This window comes from Phyllopteryx taeniolatus, chromosome 6 (assembly GCF_024500385.1).
Source record: "Phyllopteryx taeniolatus isolate TA_2022b chromosome 6, UOR_Ptae_1.2, whole genome shotgun sequence".
Taxonomy (NCBI): domain Eukaryota; kingdom Metazoa; phylum Chordata; class Actinopteri; order Syngnathiformes; family Syngnathidae; genus Phyllopteryx; species Phyllopteryx taeniolatus.
The window spans coordinates 26266608-26291314 of NC_084507.1; the positions used below are offsets into that span (position 1 = coordinate 26266608).

The following is a 24707-nucleotide window of genomic DNA, read 5'->3' on the forward strand; positions in this document are numbered from 1 at the left end:
AATGTTTACGTTCGTTCCGACCCCACGACGACACAAAAAGGCTTTAATACTTCACAGAAGCAAATGACTGTGGTTAGTGGTTACATCTTCTTCCAAAACTCTTTTTCTCAGGTGTAAGAACCACATGTGATGGAAAAAGAAAACAAAAAAAAACAATGACTTGACCAAGCAGTGTAATCGATGGATTTTAATCTGCAGGTAAAATTTGTGGCTGATATGTTTCCTTTTGCAATGAAGCATTACACGATAGATTTTTAACAAGAACAGGCCTACTCAAATGCATTTTCACTCGTTATTGTCGTAAAAATATTCAGACTTTCAATCTCGAGGCGACATAATACCACAAGGCTCTGACATTGTCCAAGAGACTCAATAGAGTTGCTCACAAGCTATGTTTGACACTTTGAATTGGTTAATAATGTGTAAAAATAACAGATGACGTGAATTTGGGAAACAAATATGAAATTGACCATATTTGGACATACAGGGTTTCAGTTACGATATTGTCAAATGAAGAACATTATCTTTGTAAGGGCACAACCTTGCATGGGATGAAGCTTGTGCAGGTTTAATATTGTGTCCGATGGGTATATTTCATGTATTGGTACCTAAAGTGGTGGTAAAAACAAAATTCTGCAACAGTGGAGAAGCAGCACAGGCAATGCGGTTTGTGAAGCGCTGCTGCAGAGCTCCACTCAGCAGGTCTATGCTGCTAATATCCATTTCATTCCACTCAATCTGTGCTCCCTCCATTTCTGTGGTCATGGATCAGAGGTGGCCAGTGATAACAAACCAAAAAAAAAAAAAAAAAAAAAAAAACTAAATTGTAATAATTTGAAAAAGAAAATGCATGACCATAGCCTCGGGGAGCAGAAGGACAGCAGTGTAACTGAGGCTGCTGCTGCGTGTGGTATGAAATCAGCTATTTCTCTCAGAGAAAAAATGAGGTCGGGGAATTGGACGCTCTGCACTGATGAAAACGCCTCGTACAATGAAAAGAAAAGCCAGAGGAAAATACTGACGTATGAGAGTCGAGAGGGAATGAAAAAAAAAAAAAAAAAAGAAGAAATGGCGACCTATTAGGGAATCAATTGAAGGGATTTCTTGGTGAGGCTTGAGGTCGAGCACCGGCTCAAACTTCAGCCGAGTAACTTTTTCACTTTGATGGGACTGCTGTGAGTGTTTCAAGTCCGACACAGCCGTTCTTTCTGCACCCCCCAATGTTAGAGGAGCGAAGGGCACAATATTCTGTGCCCACCTCAACCCACCCACCCGCCCTCTTTCCCTTACATGGGTGCGCGCACACACACACGAGCTCACGCAGTCAGACGGTGGTGGTCGCCAGTCATTGCGGAGATGGATGGGGGCGGTAAATAGGGGTGTCACGCCACTTTGATGGAATGAGCCAGAGGAGAATTCATCCTGCGCTTCCTTCAGCTCGTGCCCTCCTGCTGACAGCATCTGGAAATAAGGGCCTCCGTGTCTGTATATACACAACCATGTGTATGTGTGTGTAAGCAGAAAAGGCCACATTTCTCGCTTGTACCACCAATTCATTTGTGTATGAGTGTGTGTGTGTGTGTGTGTGTGTGTGTGTGTGTGTGTAGTTGTCTTTTTCTGCTTTTCTCCCTCCCGGTGTTGTGCATCTCCTCGGTTCTGGCAATTGGATGAAAGCCCCCCAATCTGGGAAGGGAAATAGCGATAAGAGCTAGACGTCGAGGAGAGGCATCTAATAGAGGCGAAAACATCTTTCCTGTCTAGCTTCATGTTCACATCAAGTCTGAAAATAAAATCCTGTCGAGTCGGCGGTCAGTAAAATGGTGTTAGATCCGGCAGACACGCCAACTTCTTGGAAAAGGAACAACCGATTGCTGTTAATGCCTTTTTTCCCCTACTGCAAACAACATGCTTTTTATCATTTGAATTGTCGGGAAAAAGAGAGGAGGGAAAAAAAAGGAAGGAGAGGAAAAAAATTTGCCTGTGGCCAATATTGCTCATAATTGGTTAAAATGATGCTAGTAGTACTGCACCCAATTGTGCAGTGGACCAATTTTGTGCACGTGAATAAAAATATTCCACAATCTCATTGCATCTTGAAAAAAAACAACATAATAATGTAACTTAAATTTTCTGAAAGGGGATCAATAAAAATAATATAATATTAATATTATTATAATATTATTTATTATAAAAATAAATGACTGCGATAATGTGGTTGCACAAGTGTGCACACCCTCTTACAAATGGGGATGTGACTGTGTTCAGAATTAACCAATCACATTCAAACACATGTAGAACCCCAATTCCAATTAAGTTGGGACGTTGTGTTAAACATAAGTAAAAACAGAATACAAAGATTTGCAAATCATGTTCAACCTATATTTAATTGAATACACTACAGAGACAAGATATTTAATGTTCAAACTGATAAACTTGATTGTTTTTAGCAAATAATCATTAACTTAGAATTTTATGGCTGCAACATGTTCCAAAAAAGTTGGGACAGGTGGCAAAAAAGACTGAGAAAGTTGAGGAATGGTCATCATACACCTGTTTGGAACATCCCACAGGTGAACAGGCTAATTGGGAACAGGTGGGTGCCACGATTGGGTACAAAAAGGAGCTTCCCTGAATTGCTCAGTCATTCACAAGCAGAGATGGGGCTAGGTTCACCTCTTTGTGAACAAGTGCATGAGAAAATAGTCGAACAGTTTAAGGACAATGTTCCTCAATGTACAATTGCAAGAAATTTAGGGATTTCATCATCTACGGTCCATATTATCATCAAAACGTTCAGAGAATCTGGATAAATCACTGCATGTAAGCGGCAAGGCCATTGACCTTCGATCCCTCAGGCGGCACTGCATCGAAAACCGACATCGATGTGTAAAGGATATCACCACATGGGCTCACGAACACTTCAGAAAACCAATGTCAGTAAATACAGTTCGGCGCTACATCCGTAAGTGCAACTTGAAACTTTACTATGCAAAGCAAAAGCCATTTATCAACAACACTCAGAAACGCCACCGGCTTCTCTAGGCCCGAGCTCATCTAAGATGGAGTGATGCAAAGTGGAAACGTATTCTGTGGTCCGACGAGTCCACATTTCAAATTGTTTTGGAAATTGTGGACATCGTGTCCTCCGGGCCAAAGAGGAAAAGAACCATCCGGACTGTTCTGGACGCAAGGTTCAAAAGCCAGCATCTGTGATGGTATGGGGCTGTGTTAGTGCCAATGGCATGGGTAACTTACACATCTGTGAAGGCACCATTAATGGTGAAAGGTACAGGTTTTGGAGAAACATATGCTGCCATCCAAGCAACGTCTTTTTCATGGACGCCCCTGCTTATTTCAGCAAGACAATGGCAACCCATTATCTGCACGTGTTACAACAGCGTGGCTTCATAGTAAAAGAGTTGAACAGCTGAAGCTGTACATCAAGCAAGAATGGGAAAGAATTCCACCTACAAAGCTTCAACAATTAGTGTCCTCAGTCCCAAATGTTTATTGAATGTTGTTAAAAGAAAAGGTGATGTAACACATGACCCTGTCCCAGATTTTTTGGAATGTGTTGCAGCCATAAAATTCTATGTTAATGATTATTTGCTAAAAACTATAAAGTTTATCAGTTTGAACATTAAATATCTTGTCTTTGTAGTGTATTCAATTAAATATAGGTTGAACATGATTTGCAAATCTTTGTATTCTGTTTTTACTTATGTTTAACACAACGTCCCAACTTAATTGGAATTGGGGTTCTACATGTGTTTGAATGTGATTGGTTAATTCTGAACACAGTCACATCCCCATTTGTAAGAGGGTGTGCACACTTGTGCAACCACATTATCGCAGTCATTTATTTTTATAATAAATAATATTATAATAATATTAATATTATTTAATAATTATTAATTAATAATTTGCAAATCATTGTATTCTGTTTTTATTTATGTTTAACACAACGTCCCAACTTCATTGGAATTGGGGTTGTAAAATGAGCCCAATCTAGTTGAGCTGTTCTAGTAGGCTTTCAATTGTAGGTCAAACATTGTCCTGGAATAATAAATACAGTAGCTGTATCTAGAACTGGAGTTAAGGTAACATTACATTTAATTGACAATTTTTCCTGTATTGAATGGGACAGATTTGTTTCAATAAAGCGGATCACTTTGTTTTTCGTTTGCAATGATTAGATGGCTCTACCCACGTGAATTGAAAACGGATGTATATAATTTATAATGTTCCTTTACCGTTGTTGAGCAAGCTCAGTGTGCAGTCACTATAGTGTATCCTATCCTATTTAGTTTTACTATTCCGGTCTATCTTTTATTTCATGTAAAATTGTGAGGAGTAATTACAATCCAAGTATCAAAGAGGAGTGGAGTCTGGTTACAATACAGAAAAACTATAAACACAACACTCAATTTCATTGCAATCCATGCATTCAAATATCGGTTTTTAAACATGGATGTGTGTGTTCAAGTCTCGCTTTTCCAGCTCAAGATGACTTTTTTCTCTGGATTAAAATTTAATGCTCCCTCCTGCTCTGTGTCACTTGCGTTGCTGCTGCCTCTTTTTCACTGCTGTGCCCCATACCCCCCCCCACCCCCCCCCCCCCCCCCCCCTCACTAAACCTTCTTTATTTTCTCCAGGTCACCTCTATATATCACCCCTCGACACATGCACACGGCCCTGTGTGTGTGCGTGTGTGTGTGTGTGTGTATGCGTGCATGTGATGGATACAGTACCTACCCTGACCTATTCTTCCTTCCTCGCTCTTATCAGCCTCTTCACGGCCCACCTCCAATTTTTTCCCCCTCTTTTTTTTGTTTAAAAAAAAAACATATTTCATCAAAGGCTCGCTCACAGGTAAAACTCCCGATGATCTCATTAAGTACTGCTAAGCGTGCAAGACTTGAAAGAGCACACTTTTCAAATAGACACGTACGGCTAACAGTAGTTTAGGACAAGAAAATCAAAGAGACCATCCCTACAGAAGCCTCATGTATAATTCTTAAAACTGAGGCGAGGTTTTTATCACAATCTAATGATTTCAGGCTACAGTAAGAAGACTCAGTTATACGCCTTTTATTTTGCCTCTGCTGTGTATGTGTATGTGTGTTTCCTCTCTGTCTCTGTCCTGTTAGTAGCTGTATTAACCTGGGGTCTCCCTACACTCTGCTGATCAGTGTAACCCCATTAACTCCCATTAAGTCTCATTACCACCCTCATGAGGATCGTTACCGCTTGCCTTTGCCTTGCAATTTCGTAAACACCACAGCATGCTTTTCTGCTCGCGGCGGACCTCAAAAGTCGAACAACATCGTACTACATATTCGGAAATCAATCAAAGGTCACGCAACTCAAACAGAGTTGTCATCATGACGTAGACACGGCCCTCGACTGAGCTCCAATCATTTTGTTGTTCCCACAGAGCAGAGAGAATATAAAATATGACTGCCGGTACCGTTGTATGTTTGTATGTGTTGCTGCGCCATGTGTGTCAAAGTAGCAGTTGTTTGAAAGTTAATAGCAACATCGATGCTAATTTTCATTCTATGGCATTAGAATTAAGCTAGCAGATTTTTGTTCAATAAAATGATATGGTTTGGTTGAACGTTTTGGTGTTTAAATATCCATCCATCCATCCATTTTCTGAGCCGCTTCTCCTCACTCGGGTCGCGGGCGTGCTGGAGCCTATCCCAGCTGTCATCGGGCAGGAGGCGGGGTACACCCTGAACTGGTTGCCAGCCAATCGCAGGGCACATACAAACAAACAACCATTCGCACGCACAGTCACACCTACGGGCAATTTAGAGTCTCCAATTAATGCATGTTTTTGGGATGTGGGAGGAAACCGGAGTGCCCGGAGAAAACCCACGCAGGCACGGGGAGAACATGCAAACTCCACACAGGCGGGGACAGGGATTGAACCCCGCTCCTCAGAACTGTGAGGCTGACGCTCTAACCAGTCGGCCACCGTGCCGCCGTGTTTAAATATACGATGTTTAATTCTCTTTTGTTTTATGTGTCACTTGTGCAGTAAACTTCGACAGGGAGTGACAAATAAACAGCTTGAAGCAAGCACGCTTTGCCCTTATTTGGAGAACAGGAACAAAGAATGCTTTAAAAAGTGTGTGCGTTCAAATAAGTTTGTGTTTTAATACATTTAAGTGTTTCAAGCGTCTGTTTTTATACTGTATTACACATATTTTCCCCTATTGTGCGAGTGTCTGGAATATATCCCCAACAATAAAGTGTGTGTGTGTGGCAATAGAACTTCCTGGAAAGGAGAACTGGCAGCTCCTCAGCAGAGGAAGAGAGAGTGTGCAATCGAGTGACAATTTGACACGGAGTCAACTTTAATTACACATGACTGTCAGAGTGACAAGATTCAGCAGTGTGTGGTCACATGACTCAATTAATACTAAGTACCATCAGGATTTCTGTTTTATTGTGACGTCGAGTGTTTGTGAGGAGAGATTATAATATGATGCAATATTGGATGAGACGTGATGGCCGTTACCCTTGGTAGATTATCACATTCACTCATTTATTCCTGGCAGTTTAATGTCTGTCAAGGATTCAACATGGATCAGACTTTTGCATACACATCACTGATCAATATAAAAAGACAATTATCAACCTATCTGGTTATTAAAACATCAGTTTTAAATACACAAATACTGTGCAGGCAAAAAGCAACAACCTCAGAAAACTACTTAGACATTGTGGGGGGAAAAAAAGGTTTCTTTCAAAAACTGTAAACAGGAAGTTGCAGACAAAGAGAAAAACTAACAAATCCATTCCAAAGTAGAAATATATATATATATATATATGGCCTCGCCTTATCCACATCCAAGAAATTGAGAAAGCAAATGAAGATGAAAAATAAATTGGAGAGCAAAAGGCTGGCACAAAATGTCAGCTCAGTGCACAAGACAAAAACATAACTGATGTAACGTAAAAAAAACAACAACAAAAAACACGCACATCTGCAGCTGATTAAGATAATCATTCATGTGAAGCTATTTCCTTCATCCTGCTGCTCTCTTAAGTTCAATTTTGCAAGCGGTTGGATCAGGACCTGTGTCTTATCTCGATGCTCCACTTTTACAGTTAAACTTGCGAGTGTGTAGATAGAGGTGTGTTATAAGGATAGATTGGATCTGACCCATTACCTTTATAGCCCACTCATTCAGCACCAGTGCACTAGGGGTCAGTCGGGAGATTTCACTGTTAAGCCCTCAATAGTATATATACTGCAGAAACCCAGCACACAAGCGCTTGCACAAGTTGAGGGAAGCGGAAGAAGCTGGGGGGCGTCGAACAGTATCATGCCTCCTCCCCGTCTACAGCCGAGAAAGCACAGATTGCAACACTGTTCTCAAACCTTGTCCAAAGCCAACAAAGTCGACCATATCATCTGCTGCCAAGCTGCCAGCTGGACTTTATTTTCTTCTGTAATCTGTTTAAAGCGCTCAACAAGAAAATACTTTTTTTTTCTCTCCCCCTCTGCACATTGACATTTTTAGAACAAATGAAGGGTGTAGGTAGAGCCTCTGTTTCTTGCGTAAAAGTAGATTTTACACATGAAATCTATCCTCCAGAAGATGGCCACAGGGGCACTCATGTCGAAGCACGACGTGTCAGTCACTGTTGTTTTTCAAACTTAGTTTTTCCCCTGCGGCGCTGCGTCTCCCTGCTTGGTCACACCTAAGACCCGCTGAGACCACCATCATCCAGTGCAACCAGCGTGTAAGATTTTTGATGGTGCGTTCCGAAAAACTGGGACTATAGAAATAGCTCACTTGGAGTGTTTTTTTTTTTTGACATGTTCAATAATATGTTTAACATTTTGGCAAATAATGCAAAAAGGAATGTACTGTCACTACCAATTTACATGCATAACAAGATGTGTTAAATAAAAAAAAAAATAAAGATTTTTCTTTTCACAGTTTGAGTACCCAGGTTTCTTAACAAAAGCGCTCTGGGATTCTTTGGTAATGAATAAAATTAATAATACAAGACAAATCAAATAAAATGAAATAAATAAAATCATAATATGAATTAATAAATACACTTAAAGAGGTGTTGGCAACCCCCCCCCCCCCACACACACACACAAAAAATCACTTTTTGTCATATTCATTAAAATAGTCATTATGACTTGACAGTAGTACATAATAAATGTGATCTGTGAAAAAAAATCTCCCGTCTCTGGTCTGGCGCCATCGTGTGCCTTTAATTGGATCTACAAGAAACCACAGCGCCTGAGGAGAAGCAACCAATCAGAGACAGAAGGGGTGACTTTTCACAAACTCATCATGGGCACACCCCCATGGTCTCGAGCTGACCTCTTACCTCGCTACCTTACACATACACCTTATTTGTCACGGAGTTTTACTATAACACTAAGGGCCCTATTTTAATGAGTGGGTTAATACATACAGAATGCGCTGCAACCTAAATATGTCCGCAGACCTCAGTATCTGTCAGCCTGTGCCCTGATCAGATTCATCGAAATCATCAATAGAGCCCTGAGTGTTATCGGGTTGAAGTTATGTTTTTCGCAAAGCCGTGGGGGGCATGCCCGTCAGAGAGCGACTAATGACTGACACCTCGTAAGTTAGGCGTTCTCTCTCTCTGATTGGTTGCTTTTCTTTTGGCGCGGTGGTTTGTTGCACATCAAATTAGAGGCACAACATGGGGCCAGAGACGGCTCATATTGATCATGTACTAAGGTCAAGCCATAAAGACTGTTTTAACAAATCTGAGAAAAAGTCAAAAACATCCACTCGTTGAAATTACTATGCTTTGGCATGATGGCGCTTCTCCGATCGGCACTGGAAAATGGCGAATCTGAGGTCACACTCGGTCGAAATTCAGAACGGCGAACTCGCAGACACCTTCAGAAATAGGCATGCAACAAAAGATTGACTTGGTTGTTTAATTTCACACTTGATGGCTTAGGCAGGCAGGCAAAGCAGAGACCCACCAAACAATTAAAATGTCAATATTCCATTATATGTCCCCTTGAAGTAGCACAACAGCTCAGAGTTTGAATGTCAGCATAGTATCAACTCTGACATGAAATGTTTCCTTTTTTTTTTTTTTTTGCGACATTTAAACTCAAGATAATCATAGTTTTTTGTTTTTTCACTAACCGGAGCCAACTGCCAAGGCAGAATGACAAAGAATGAGACACGTGAGGTCGGCTGAAATTTCCGACTCCCCAATTATCTGGATTGCAGCGCCAGAACGCAGCTGCGCCCCCCTCTTTCTTCGTGACATCAAATCACACTCGGCCGCACATTATTTCACTGTAGTCTATTAATATTTAAACCCTCCTGCCCGTACTTTCCAATGAATAATTGCTACAGTTTTCCATGTCTTTGATAGCACATCTATCAGGGGAGCATGTGCCCTATTAGGCCTTTTATCATGGATAACTTTTCATCGTTGTGCTCACTTCATCTACTGTAGGTCTAGCGTCCACTACTATACCGGCATTTTTCTCACAGCATTTTTGGGGGGGATAATACACTCCTAACCAAATGTCAGATGTAACCGAGGTCAGTCATTTTGATGAGATTGTGACGATAAGAGAGTATTTTTTAACATACACTTGCAGATCTAATGCATCTGTTTTTTTGCAGTCAAGCCAATCAGTGTCATGGCCTGTGGACATTGCATGATCAAGTCATCAACCTCCCCTGCTAGGGCCCCCCTTTTTTTTTTTTTTTTTAATCCATTTCATAACTTAAAATGATTACTGCTTCCTTTCACTTTGGGTTTCAATATCAAAAAGCCACCCACATTGTTTGAGGCTTGCTGGTTTGCTTGCTGGTGGGCTCAAAAAGAACTCAAATACAGCAGAGGTTAAGCTTTGTCCTTCGCTGATCTCTGAAATTGACTAGAAAACAACAAGGCAATTTTAACCACACAAGTGAGGACAAAGTATGGGAAAATAACACCACTGAGCTGCTTGAATGATATAAAAGTTCAACAAGAACACCACAATTGTTTTCCTTTCTCTGTTCTTTGCCCTCATTTACTGATACAACTTTTGCATTTTGCAGTTTCTTTTTCTTCCCAATTTTTAACTAGTACTAATAAAGGTTTTTCTAGGTAGATTGAGCTCTTTTTTATTATCCACCAACTTTAAAACATAATAAAAATCCTAATAACTTGGATTCCAAGTGCTTTTCATGAAACCCAACTTCACTATTTATATGATGAAATTAATTGAACTACAAAAAATGCGAAAAAATAAAAACTGAGAAAGTCATTCATGCTCCAGTCCAGGGGTGCCACACTGTCGTTAAGGTTTTAGCCATTATGAAACTATATCGATGCATAATCGCCTATTCATATGACATTCACCGACAAAAAAATGTACAGACAACTATTTTTGAAATACAAAGACAAGGAAAACTATTTATCAACTATTGTTCAATCTATTTTAAAAAAAAAAAGTGGTTTGCTAACAAAAGATGTTTGCGATCTCTCAACACTGTTAAAAGTGAAAGCAATTTGCAATTTTGGAACAAATTTTACAGAGAAACATGAAGTAAATGCACATGATTTGCTTTCGCAGGCTCCATAAAATGATGTGGCGGGCCAGATCTGGCCCCCAGGCCTTGAATTTGACACCTGTGCTCTAGCGTCTATTCGTACAGACTTCTAAAATAATATTTTTTTCATATAGTTCCCCAAAAGAGCATGCAGTCTTTACACAGACTTCCAGTTAGTTAGATTTAAGGCACTGCTCGCAGTTTTTTTTTCGGCCCAGAATATCAAAATGTTTCTAAACCATCAACTGAGTATCACGTTTGGATCTACTGACTTCGTTCTGCCAATCCAATAACGATCTACACTGAATTGTTATGCTGCAAACTGTAACCACATACCAATAAAGTTAGTACAGCCCACAACGTAGACATTTTAAAACCTTCTTGATCGGCGTGCTCACGATTTAACCCTGTAAATTTCAAACTATATTTGTCGTACTTTAAGTCTCATTTTTATTTATTTTTATTTTTTTTATCATCTCAGCCCTTTTAATTATTGTCACCTTTTTAATCACGATTTTATATGCTGTCACTTGAAATGTTCCTCAGGCGGTTGCATTTATTTATGTAATTCACACTTGCCTTTGTGCAGGAAATGTGATATATAAATAAAAACTGGCCTGCCTAATAGCCAGTTAATTGCTGTTAGGGTCTCAGGCTAATTATAGCACAGGAAAGCACATCAGCAATAAATTTCCTCCTCCCCGCCACTGTACTTGAGTCGCCTCCACACCAACGTGGACTTTTGTATAGGGGCACAACTGAGGGAGTAATTACAGTGTAGTACAGGTCATGAGGTCGGCGTTTCACCTTAACTCTCAAGCACTGGAACATTTTGGACCGTTTGGGAAATTAAAAAGGCCAGCTACAGCTTTGATACAAAGAACATGATTTATTAACATTAAAGTTCAAATTAACCTACAAATTGGTGGTAGTATTAATTAGTGAGTGACCAGTTGTTAGGATTTGCTACATGTGTTGAAGTATTTATTTTGTTCTTTTCTTTTTCTATGGGGTGGGGGGGGGGGGGGGGGGTGCTCACTGGAAGAGAAGAGGGGGTTGGGAGCATTCCACTTTCTGTCCAATCCATGTTTGCTAATGACACTCTCGCCAGGAATTCCTGAAATGAGGCAATTAAAAAATATATAATTTATTACTTATTACCATTTCGGCTTAGAATGATTTCACAATGCAAGAAATACCACAACGAGCGGGAACTGATGATGTTTTTTAGAGACAAACTGGTGGTTTCCCAGAAGACATTTGAAACCAGACAAGCACACACACACACACACACACACACACACACACACACACACACAAAGAGCAGAGTTATTATGGGTTCAGGACAAACATGCACCTCCCACCTTTTGCCACAGAGTATCACAGTTGGGAAAGACTTCACCCCGAGCCCATCCTGAAAATGGGAGGGGGAAAAAAGCAAATACAAAAACCCCACCACCAAAATCTGTAAGTCAACAGCGTGATGTGGCAGAAGAAGACATCAACACTACGGATAAATACCATCGAGAAGGGACTTTTTTCAGGATAAATTGGTTTATTATTCTTATTATTTTTGCGGGAATCAGTGTTGACCATCAATAGCTCACCGCTGCGTTTGCTAGACTTTCAAAAGACTAGGCCAATGTCAAAAGAGGTGAAGCCAGTGAGCGTGTCTCTGCATCCTCTGGGAGGAGGAGCAGCGGTCACCTCAGAGCGGGAGGCCGTGTGCGTTTTTGGGACGGGAGATATGGGACGCTCCCTGGGCCAGCGCCTGCTGCAGACGGGCTACAAAGTCGTGTACGGCAGCCGCAGACCGCTCGGCTGCGGCCCTTTGCCTCATGGAGCTCAGGTAACGCACGTGCTCGCCGTGTTGGTTCTGAAGTTCCAAAATAAATAAATAAATAAATGTCTTCCCGGGAAAAGAAACAAACTAACACACCTTCAAAAAAAAAAAAAGAAAACCTTATCAGCTGAGTTAAACTTCCCTGATAATACCAGTTTTTCTATATTTCTGCTGCTTCAGAGTATTTTGTTTTCATCCTTTTGTACGTTGGTGAATAAGAGATGTGCATGGTTACATAATTTAGGGAAGTTAGAAACTGTGAGTATGAATACAAAAATTGTTCTCATAATTTGACTCAGTGTTTATATCCGTAGTTCTCTGCCTGTCTCCTGCATAAAGGGCGATTTGTTTTCATCCCATCTTTTTAGGAGTCAATATCACCATAAGTGTATGAGCTTGCTGACAGGGTGGACATGTTTGGCTAACGTTAGCATGTTTATGGGCGTATGGTGGAAATTCAATTAGCGCCAATTACGTCAATGAGCTGACTGTGTACTGTTGAACAAATATATTGGGGAATTTTGATATCCATTGACATTTCACTAAAACAGAGCTTGGAAATATATGATGAAAAGTATGAAAACCGAAGTGTAAATATTTATTCTGCAACAAACAACTATCTGCTGTTTCAGCCTCCATTGAAGAATGTTACTGAAAACATCAGAGGGTTTCTTACAGGGGCAGTTACCTCATAATGATCTGGCACACGTGCAAAATAATCAATACTGATTATGAAACTAGAATAGGCAAGATGAAAATGCCTTTTTTTTACATTTTTTTTTTTCTAAATCAAATAACTTGTGGACAATTAGACCAAGGTGACATGTTTCGATTCAGTGTCATGGGAACCACTTATTATACACACACTGTAGTTAGCAGAGCAGTGTGTGCGACATGCCAACATTTTGTAAATCTAATGAAAAAAAATGGTAGAAAGGAAAGAAACACATTTTAAGCGACTCATCATTGTACTGGTATGTGTGCAAATGTTTGGCCATTTATTATAAGACCTCAGAGTTTCATTATTCTGTTATATTTTCGTGATCGCTGAATGATTCTGATGAAGACACCGAGGGGACTTTGTAGCAAAATGATGCACGTGAATGAGTCACGTACAGGGTTGCAACATTCTGGAAAGTTGGAAACTTTGTGGGTACTAACTGGAACTACAGAATACAACATTCTGGTTAGTTAACCTGTTCAGTGGCCATGTTTCATAAAAATATCATTTAAAAATAATATCATTTGGTTGATTATGACAAAACCAGATGTTCTTTTCCATTTGTATAGAATAGTCTGTGGGCCATTTCACCGAATTGGTGCTAATTTCTTGTTGTTTTTTTCCACCCAAATATCTGATAATATTATAATATAAGAATAAAATAGAAGACAATAGAATTGAGCTTTATTGTCACTGTTACAGGAACAATGAAAATCAGTTAGGCATCTCACAATTTAAAGCGTTGAGGTAAAAAATAATAATAATAAAAGCACACAATTATCATAAAAATGGAAACATTGGAAAATGTCTAGTGCATATGTGTGTGTGTGTGTGTGTGTCACAGAAGCACTAATGAATGTGTGCTACCACGTGTTTTGTTGTGTGCTGTGTGTGCAACGTAGGTGATGAGCTACGCAGCCGCAGCCCAGTTGGCCGGCGTGGTCTTCGTATGCATACAAAGAGAACATTACGGCTTCATGGAGACACTCAGCTCACAACTGGACGGGAAGGTATTTATCTTGACTAATGTGCACACTGTGCTAGTAATTAAAAAAAAAAACTAACAAATAAAATCATCAACACGCTGATTGCAGAAATCGCTTTATGTCGAATCCGTCTTCCAGCAATTACAGTCAAAATTGTGTAGTCATTAACATTATACAGCTACTTAATCAAGAGTCAATAGCAAACATTTTCATGCAATTTTTTTTTTTTCCAAGAAAACATTTAATTGAAAGCAGGATTGTGCATAAAAGTTCCCAGAAAACATGAAAAACACTACAAAAATTGGACCTGGTAGGATAACCAATATTTACTGCATCTCTTCCATTTCATTTCACTTTAGTTAGTGGTTAGTTGGGAAATACTGAAAGTTACTTCACAATTAACTGCATTGTCTTTTTTGTTTCTTTTGTTAATTTGACCAAGATGAGCCTTGTGTGCACATGTAAACCCCACATAGCAGTCTACAGAAGAGTTAGGGTTAGGGTTTTAAAAGATGAGAAACTGGTCATATTGCGGTCATAAAATTTGAGGAAAGAAGTTACAATATTATTCGTTTGTGTAGTTTGGTGAGCTCTTGCTAATAATCAATCAGTTAAAAAAAGAAATAACGAAAAGAATACTCCCAAGTAGGGATGTGCGATTCCCTTTTTTCCAGACAGATAACAGTACGAATATTCACTGTTGAGTACTCACCGCTACCAATACTAAGTTCCAATACCCTCACTATCACTTGTGATACATAAAATTTCAATTAACACAACGACAGATGATTAGTAACAAAGACCTTCCTTTCTTTTTGACATGCAAAATTATTCGCCGATGTGCAAAATGATTCACCGATGTGTCAAACTGCCACAGTGTAGCGCCAACTACTGGCAAGGAGGACTTACACGACGTCAGACATTTTTTTTATGCCTCAAGTTTATCAGTGGTTGGCATCGGCAACCTTCACGAGTACCCGATACCTTCAAGTAAGGTCTGTATCGACCCGATACCAATGCCTGGCATCGGTACTCACCCATCCGTACTTTTGAGCAACCTCTGAACATTCTTTTTCCACTCTAGTGCTTTTTCCTCATTAGTGTTACCTCATCTTAGTCTTTTCTTGTTTTTTTTTTTTTTTTTACTCAGTCTCTCATCTATTTCCACCCCACTTTTTGGTGCTAAGGTGCTGGTAGATGTCAGCAACAACCCTGAAAAGAATCTGTACCCGGAGGCCAATGCTGCATATTTGCAGAGGTAAGAGCCACTGAAGCATGCATCTTTAATATGCCTCATGTTTGAATCGCCAACAATGTTTGTTGTGCAGACTACTTCCCGGATGTCATGTGGTGAAAGCCTTTAACACCTTGTCGGCCTGGGCTCTTCAGAACGGACCCTCCGACGCTTGTAGACAGGTACAAACTACGGTCTGCGTGCTTGAAGTTTTGAAAGCAGTAATGATTTGGTTTTTTTCCCTTATAAAGAGTATCAAAATTTACAACAAATTCATTTACTTCCACGTCTTTAAGATGTGGCGTTTGAAAATATTAAGCCTATCGATTTTGAGGGGAATTATTCAGTAATTTCACCCGCACTGCAGAGCTACGAGCCTTTGGCAAGAATCTGATGTGTTCCCTCAGTGGGGTGCTGACCAACAAGTTAAAAATAATGGAAAGAACCTCAGTCCAAATTATATTATTAACTCATTTTGAAGATCGGATCAAACCATTTCCGAGCGACGGCGGCCAAATTTGACGAGTCGGCCTTGTGTCTTTGCTTCGAGAGCCACGTCAGATGTGTCCTTGAATCAATTAACTCAAAGTCACTCTTGGATCTGAGCGTCCCATCACACGTTTCGCTTTCTCGCTCTGTACTGCGAAACTGCAGCATATGTGGGTATTTTTTGTTTCATTCGGATCCGTTTGAACACTCCCAAAGGACCGCGAAGACCATATGCGTGTGTGTGTGTGTGTGTGTGTGTGTGTGTGTGTGTGCGCGTGCATGTGTTTGTTGGTGAATTTGGAGCACCGTTGGCCGATTGTTGTTCATTTACAGTTTGCATTGCTGTACAATTGCACTGCATCACACTGAAAGCCCTTTCTAATGTTTTTTTGTGACGCTTACAGCAACTAAGTAACTAATTACTAACTAACTTGTATAATGTGCCTCACTGCAACCTACAACTAAAATATAATATGCTGTATTTTTTTATTTAATACTTCACTGATAGGGTCAGTTGAAATTGAGGTTCATTATTATCTTGGTCAAGGCTGAGTTATTGCTCATGTGTTGGATCTCATTAGATTTAATGTTGCATTGAATATTTACATCTTGTTGATGTAATTGTAATAAGGTAGGTAAATCATCAAACTAAGAATTATGCTGCTTTGAACTTATATGACATATTATATGATGATTGTTATGTTCCAAAACATTTCCCCCTGACTGTATTTCTATGGTTATATTTTGGAATTCTTTTTTTGTTTTTTTTATGTTAATTTTTTATTTCACTGTATGCTTAGTGCGCAAGAAGGCTACTTCTTTAAATTCTCCTTATTCAGCGAGCTAAATATTGAGTTTTGTTTTCCCAATATAGCGACAGTATTATTGCATTGTTTCTTGTTTATGACATAAGAGAAAAAGGAGAGAACGAGAGCCACACTGACAAGAAAAAAAAGTGGAAATGATATGAAAAGAAAGTCAAATGCTGTAATCTTATTACAATAAAGTCATATTTGCCCTAAAATAAAGGTAGTTTGTTCTTATGAAAAATACTCTAATTTTACTAGACTAAATAAAGTTCATTTTATCTTATAGTAGCTCTTTATGCAGTATTATAGGCATCAGCACTTTACAGTACGCACTTCTCTCTTTTGCACATGAGCGCCGAAGGATCGGTGTACATGTGTTTACTGCATTTATACTTGCATCAACCTGCCAAGGGAGTACAAATGGGGGGGGAAAAAAAGCCCAAGACTATAATTTGGCATATTAACATGAGAACATTCATTACGCACAGTCTCTTTTTAAATAAATAAAATCAATAAAATAAAATGGGTTTTTTTTTCGAGGAAAAAAGGCCCAATATTATGAGAATTAATTGTGTGAGTGTTTTATGAAAGGAAGAAGTTTGCAGTCTGCGTAAAGATAACAATGTCTCTCTCATATTTTAGTATAGGTTTTAAAAAGAAATAACAGCCTTAAAATAAACCTTTCGATCTTTTGCCACATTAATATCAGATTATCAATATCAACACTTTGAAGCGACGTGTGTGAAGTTTGTAGGAAATATAGGCAGTGCTTGATTGCCTCGAATGGACGCACGTGACCTCTGTGTGGAAATTTTAAAATTCACTTGGCAAAAACTGTGACTTTTTCCTAATTTCTCTTCCAGTCTTTTTTTCCCAAAAGAAAACACAACTTGATTCCCATAGGATGAAGACATTTCTATAACTTTTCCTTTTTCTTTTTTTTTCCTTTTTAGTGTAACCCTAATGTATATATTCGCCTTTTTCTGGGATATTGCAGGTGTACGTATGTGGCAACAGTGCGGAGGCAAAGCGGGCTGTAGCCGAGGTGGCCACCAAGATGGGCCTCGCAGTTTTGGACAGGGGCTCTCTGTCGGCAGCCCAAGAGCTGGAGGACTCCCCCCTGCAGCTGTTCCCCGACTGGAGGCTGCCTCTCCAAATTGCCGTCGGCCTTGTCGCCTTCTTCTTCTTTTACGTGCTCATCAGAGATGTCATCTACGCCTACGTGGTTCAGGGGAAAGACATCTCCTTCAGAATCATGGTGTCCCTGGCCAACAAGGTCCACATTTGATTTATTATTTTTTTTTTAACTTTTAAAAGTAACCTTTGGGTGTAAATTAAAGCGGTTTTGTGCATTGTGTGTCTTTTAGGTGTTCCCCATTGTGTCACTCATCATGTTGTCCTTGTGTTACCTGCCTGGCATTATAGCTGCCTTCCTTCAGATATACAGGGGAACCAAGTACAGGTAAGACATCGGAAAAGGATGGCTGTCCTGTACTGACTTGTTTTAGTACATTGTTAATAAAAACACAAAATAGGACCGTACAGCAATGTATGTATATTGCTCTTCCAGGCGCTTCCCTGATTGGTTGGACCGCTGGATGCTGTGCAGGAAGCAGCTGGGACTGCTGGCTCTCGCCTTTGCCTTTCTACACGTACTCTACACATTTCTCATCCCAATGAGGTGCTTTACAGTAAACATCATTTATATTTTCAGGATACAGTTTCGATGTTGCCGATTGTTTATTTTTATTGTACATTCAGGCTAGTGCATGTTTCTAACAATAAGATACTAGTAGTCGTTTTCATAAATAAGGAATGAAGTTAAATTCAGGAGGTGGTGTGATAATAAGGTAATAAGGTGCAATAATGTAAATGTAAAAAACAAAAGCTGTACTGTATGTGCCACTGTGTAATTTGAACGTTCTGCAAAATAGTGATGTGCGGATCAATATTAAAGTATCAATGCCGCCAATATCAATTTTCAAATCAAATTAGCGATACTTTTGATACTTCTGTCATTCGAGGGCTAATGCAGGGTATATTATTAACAGGAACACAGTGAAAAGTAACTATATTTGATTTCATTGAACATACAGTATAAACACATAACTGTCATTCATATAACAAAAGATTTTAAAAGAACATCAATGGATGACTTGGAAAAATGTCAATGGAAAAATCTAGCTGGTCTCGGTATTGGACCCAGCAAAGATTGATGGTATTATAGAACATGAAATGATTGCTTGTGCATTAGCAAGAATATTGAATGTCTTTTTTTAAAAAAAAAATTTTTTTTATTTTATTTTACAGGTATTATGTGAGATTCAAGAGTTGGGACTACGTTATCACACAGGTAAGTTGCGTTTTTGAAGCCTGTAGTTGTGCTTGTGAAAAGAATATCAGGATATTCTTGCATCAGTATACAAAGCCCGGCCTCGTGTTTATTTCTCTCCCCCCGCCCCCGTGTTTAGTTCAAGGAGAACCAAACGGTAAAGTTCGACACGACAGTGGCCTGGAGATCGGACTCTTACCTCTCTGTGGGCATTTTGGGATTTGGCCTGTACGTCCTGCTGGGAATAACATCCCTGCCTTCAGTTAGCAACGCTCTCAGCTGGAGGGAATTCAGCTACGTACAGGTAGTCACTTGACGCGTGTGCGCACTTTATTTGAATGTTTGTTGACTCTCAATACAAAGGTCCAGTGTGCCGTGTGTACTGACGCAAAATCCTTGCACCTTGTTTACCAAAAACATTGGCAGTCATAACTGGAGGAATATGTCCATGGATTTTTTTTCCCACCGAGGTTCAAGCTGTTACTTCGCTCAGCAGCTCCCCAACAGACTTCTCATTATGCAACGGTCTGCGCCTGCATATGCGCGACTGTATTTGTGTGTGTAGCCACGCAATGTCGGATTATGCGTCTGTGAGTGCTACATTAGTGCAGTTGGAAGATTTCTTATGAAGCAAACAGCTCTCAAAGGCTAGCTTGTGTCACTTCATTACGCACACATTGACTCACAAATGAACCCTTTAAAGGGCACCGCCTGCACTTTCAAAACAGTGTAGTTGCGATTTTTTTTTTTTCCCGCTAAGCAAAAAAACTTGATTTTTTTTTAAGTACAGTTTCTTTTACATCTTAGATTTTTCTTTTTAATTGACTGGGGAAAATAATTTCACGGCCCCATTGTCAGCATCTGAGGTAGTTGGAGTCTGGCTGGATTGTCAGCATTATGTTATTATTATTATTATTTCTCAAATGAGTTCTGTTAAATCTGATTTTATTGTTTTCTATTTTTATACGGCCCTTTCACGTTTTCTATATTTTTCCAAAGAATTACATCATTACAATTCATTCTTATTATTATAATTATTTGTTATTAATAATGATTATTTGTCTCTTTTTGTATTTTCGGCTGCTTTAGTTTAGTTAGTGCATAAATACATTTTTGTGATATTTGTTTTGTTTTAACCCGCCTTTAGGGCCGCCTCGACGATGATGGGTTTTGCGTTCTTTTGTGATTTGATTTCAGCTGCCATCTCTGAAAGACTTGTGGGTGTTTGCCTGTTTATTGTGTCATTGTGTAAAGCATTGTGCCACAATTTCAGTATAAAAAAAGCCTTATATACAGTTCAATTGGTTGATTGACAATCAGGCATTTTAGGTTAACTTATTAAACAATAAAGTGGCACAGCAGCTGTGCTCCACTTAAATTTGCGCTCACTTATTTAAAAAGAAATTAAAAAGTGAACGAGACAAACTGCTTCACACCTTTCTGTCGCCAACAGAGTTGGCAGTCGCTGAGTATGAAATACAGGCTACTAGTATATTGTTGGGGCATTTCAGACAAATTAGTATGACGCCAGCTTGGATCCAGCCTTGCACCTTGAAAAACTGTGAGCCACAACTAGCCTGATGATTCTCCAAATGCATCCATGCTGAAAATAATTAGAAAGGAACAGTTGGTATCCACTTTCAATTTGCCTGCTGGTAATATTTTCCAGTGTGGTTGAAATAATAAAAAAACAAATCTTCAATACCGACGTGTCGTACTGACATATCGCTGAGATTCACATGGTGTGGAAAATTAGAGAAACTACTGGATTTGCAAGAAAAGTGGTTACTTGCAGGATATACTAATTACCTACAGGTTAGATCATGTTAATTAGCTACGAACTAAGCACATTTTGTTGTATTATACTTCAATAATTCATGTTTGCACAAGTTCGGGAACACATTTATGTTTTTATCATACTTTCGACTTTGACTATGGGCCCTTTTTCTTCACAAAACCAGACTTGAGTTTTGAGTGGGGGGGAAAATGAACAAACATTCCAATCTTCTTTGACTACTCTGTACCTTGGGGAATGGCAATAAATCTCCCGGAGTCTCTAAAAGTAAAAAAAAAAAAAAAAAAAAGAACAATATATATTTTTTTAAATGTCCAGATTGTATAAGCATTCCAAAACAACTCTTTTTTTTTGGGGGGGGGTCTTTACTCTGGGCTGTTTGGCCTTTTCCTACTTTGATCAACGTAAAATATAATCCGCCTCACTAAGTCATTCATAAATGTAAGTGGGTCATGTGAAGCTCATCCTCACATTCCACACACACTTTCTCTTTACTCCAGCGCAAATTCGAGTGGTAGTTGAAATGTTAATGTTATTCATCAAATGTAATTTAGAGGCAATACCTTATCCTCGGTCAGTGGCTTGGATCCACAAGTGCTTTGTCCGTGTGCGAGCTTGCGTGCGCGTGTATGTGCATGCATGTATGTGTCTGTGTGTGAGCAAAAGGTTAAAAGGCTGGTGCTTTACACTATAGCCCACTGAGCTTATAATTCTGTGTTTGTGTGTGTGTTGATTACTCACTTTCTTGTTTTACAGTCAAAGCTGGGCTACCTGACTTTATTCCTCTGTACCCTTCACACTTACTTGTACGGCTGGGACAGATTTCTGCGGCCCTCCACGTACAAGTGGTACACACCGCCAGGCTACTTGCTCAGTATGGTGGTGCCCTCCGTGGTGCTGGCGCTAAAGCTGCTGCTCCTCCTGCCTTGCGTGGATCGGACCGTCACCCGCATTCGTCGGGGCTGGGAGAGGACTGAACCTGGCGAGGAGAAAACATTTCTATTGTAGGAACAGCGTGCCGCAAAATAGACAGAGGTTTGTTGGAATTAACGGGCGTTAACATTGAAAACAGATTGAGCAACTGGCAACTTTGTCTTAGGGGCAAGTGGGGAAATGCCCCACCATGTCCCGCAGATGGCGCTTGTGTGACTTGTTGCTTTTTCTCATGCAGTAGTGATTCAAATGTGAAATTAATGGACGTAAAGAAAATCATAATCTCATTTTATAGCGCTGTTTATCAAGTTTGTCAGTGTGATTTGGGATGATAATGTCCCTGCTGACTCTCTGCTTTGAGGGGCAGTGGGCCCCTCTTTGACGGAACCGCCATAGTAAGCATAAACGTTATATGGCATTAGATTATGCCCCATGGATTCAACCTTGCAACAAGTGGCTGTAAAAAAAAAAAAAAAAAAAAAATCAAGACATTTCATTAATTACATTGCCTTCTATCCAGTGGCGGTTTCTGGCATGGGCAATATGCGCGGCATGGCTGGTGGTGGGGTGGCACCGCACCCTATAATTACAAAAAAAAAAAAACATTTTAAAAAATAGCAATGTGAAATGGTTTGTAAAGTATGCGTTTGTAAATGCAAATAATGAGAGGCGAATGAATATGTAGCAGCAGACTGTCGTGTTGTTTATTATTCCGCTCCCTAGTTCAGCAAGCATGAATGGACACTCTTGAAAGCAGCTACAAAAGCTAAAGGTGAATCCACAATATATTACAATGTCAGTCATTTGCACTTTTATGGGGAATTTGTGCTCGCTGGTGAAGTCACCTTCTGGACTGGTCTTTGAAACGCTTTGTCTGTGGCTCAAGCAGAGAAGATCTTTTCAAAGCTCAAGTCAATGAAAAGCAACTTGAGGTCAAGCATGTCCCGAGCACTGGCGTCAGCATCATCAGCATCAACCACACAGTTGGTGAGCAGATAATACACAAGGACGTCACAATTTTGCATCATGGCCAGAAGGCAAAACTTTTGAATTAATTTAACAATTTAATTCTTAACAGAAAAAGGAAGAAAGCACGCTAGGGGGAAAAAAAAGCCAAAATTAGTGCAGTAAGGTTCCCTTAAGTTTTTTTTTTTTTCCATTTGTGCAATGCAAGATTGGTATGTTTTGTTTTTTGTTTTTGTCTGTTTCCTTAATTGTAATTACTCGTTGCTTTTCTGTGTGACTTATTATTAAAAGAAACTATAAATTCCACTAAAGTGTGTTTGTCATTGGTGTGTGTTGGTGTTGGGTGGGGTCTCATGCAGGGTGCCCTTCAAGCTAGGACTGCCACTGCTTCTATAGATGCGTCCACTTTCTATAGTGCTTATCCTCATTAGGGTGAATTGGAGCCAATCCCAGCTGTCTTTGGACGAGGGGCGGCCTGCGCCCTGGACTGGTCGCCAGTCAATTGCCGGTCACATTTGACAAAGAAGCATTCACACTAACGTTTACACATATAGAAAATTTGCAGGTCTTCAATTAACCTAATAAGAATGTTTTCGGAATGTGGGAGGAAGCTGCAAAAAAAAAAAAAAGAAAAAATTTTAATAAATTTTAAAAACTCATTTCAAAGATTTAAACCCTGAATCTCAGAACTGTGAGGCAGATGAGCTAACCACGTGCTGCCCTCATCGTCCAGGTTACCTTTGTAATTTTCATTTTAATTGTGGAGTTTTGTTATCAAACGTGCAGTGAACGGAGGAGAAATTTGAAGGAAAAAAAACTGCAAATACTGTAGTTTTCTAGTATGTTGGTGTCTGAACAATATTTTTCCTGTTTAAACTGCCAATGGTTGAATGACGCATCCAACTGCTCACTTATTTTATGAACATATTTTATTAAAATTGCATCTACTTATCAGTTCAGATACAGCCTAGGTTGCAATGGAGCAAGTAAAAAAAAAAATAATAATAATAATAATAAAGTGCATTGTCTATCTGCGATTGGCTGGCAACCAGTTCAGGGTGTACCCCGCCTCCTGCCCGATGACAGCTGGGATAGGCTCCAGCACGCCCGCGACCCTAGTGAGGATAAGCGGCTCAGAAAATGGATGGATGGATGGATGCATTGTCTATACCTGATGAGTCAAGTTTCAAGTGTACAGTTTCAGTGGAGAATACCCCACAGGGTTTTAGTTACTGCATTCTCTATTCAAACCATCAATTTCTCTATATTTACTATTAATCCACATTTAGTTAGCAAGATGTCTGCTAAAATACTGGTAAGTTGGTGGTAAAGATCTTGGTGGACCAAACTTATCTTATGGTGGTGATCTACTTGTTTGTATTCAAGTCTATTGATTTATGCTCTCAGATTTGACTTCGCCGTTTGTTCTTCTGCTGTTCCCATATGAATTCAACCATTGTGAAATGAACTTCCAATTAAAATACATAGTGCCAGCACTGCACTGTCGTGTCTTTCTTTTTACCATGACTCCACAGCATCCTGTCCGTGAACTCAAATAAACTCCCTGCAGAGTTGTGTGCGCGTCTGATCCGTCTCCAGAGTTCATCTGAAGTCTTTCTCCGGGAAACGTTTGCTCAGAGTTGCCAACTTCTTCTCCTTACTCGTTTATTTTTTTTTTTAAAGACTTTTACAACATCTCATCCTATCATGGCGAGAGGAGCGTGTCAAGTGCTCCTCACAGGAGGACCCCAGGAAATATTATATTACATGTGAGAGTATAGACGCAGCAAGTTCTTGGCAAGCAAAGAAATTGAGGCAGGGGAGTGGTGGAGACGTTACTCTTAGTATAAGAGATCAAACTTCAATATATATGCACAGCAGGTGCATGCATTTGGTTCTTACGTGCATGAGTGCATTAATAGCATAAGTTAGACGCATATATTCACCTGTGGGAGTGGAAACTAAATAGTGTGACAAGTGGAAAATATCAGTGCAGTATCAAAGGGCAAAGTATGGAAA

General features: G+C 39.7%; 1 protein-coding gene across 1 annotated transcript; it reads left to right on the plus strand.

Annotated features, from left to right (window-relative positions):
• The first annotated feature begins 11976 nt into the window (after positions 1–11976).
• Positions 11977–22999, plus strand: LOC133479599 (metalloreductase STEAP4-like). The gene is made up of 10 exons (XM_061776787.1): positions 11977–12429; positions 14047–14154; positions 15318–15388; positions 15459–15546; positions 17660–17938; positions 18030–18124; positions 18233–18343; positions 18973–19015; positions 19134–19298; positions 21546–22999. The coding sequence occupies exons 1-10, from the start codon at positions 12223–12225 to the stop codon at positions 21795–21797; spliced, it is 1419 nt and encodes a 472-aa protein (XP_061632771.1). The 5' UTR covers positions 11977–12222; the 3' UTR covers positions 21798–22999.
• The last annotated feature ends 1708 nt before the right edge of the window (positions 23000–24707 follow it).

What these genes read in the sequence shown, in the direction of transcription:
- LOC133479599 (XM_061776787.1), top strand. Translation starts at nt 12,223, where the DNA reads ATGTCAAAAGAGGTGAAGCCAGTGAGCGTGTCTCTGCATCCTCTGGGA. An exon ending in ACATTTCTCATCCCAATGAG is followed by an intron (nt 18,344 to 18,972) that starts GTGCTTTACAGT and finishes TTTATTTTACAG; the next exon opens with GTATTATGTGAGATTCAAGA. An exon ending in GGGACTACGTTATCACACAG is followed by an intron (nt 19,016 to 19,133) that starts GTAAGTTGCGTT and finishes CCCCGTGTTTAG; the next exon opens with TTCAAGGAGAACCAAACGGT.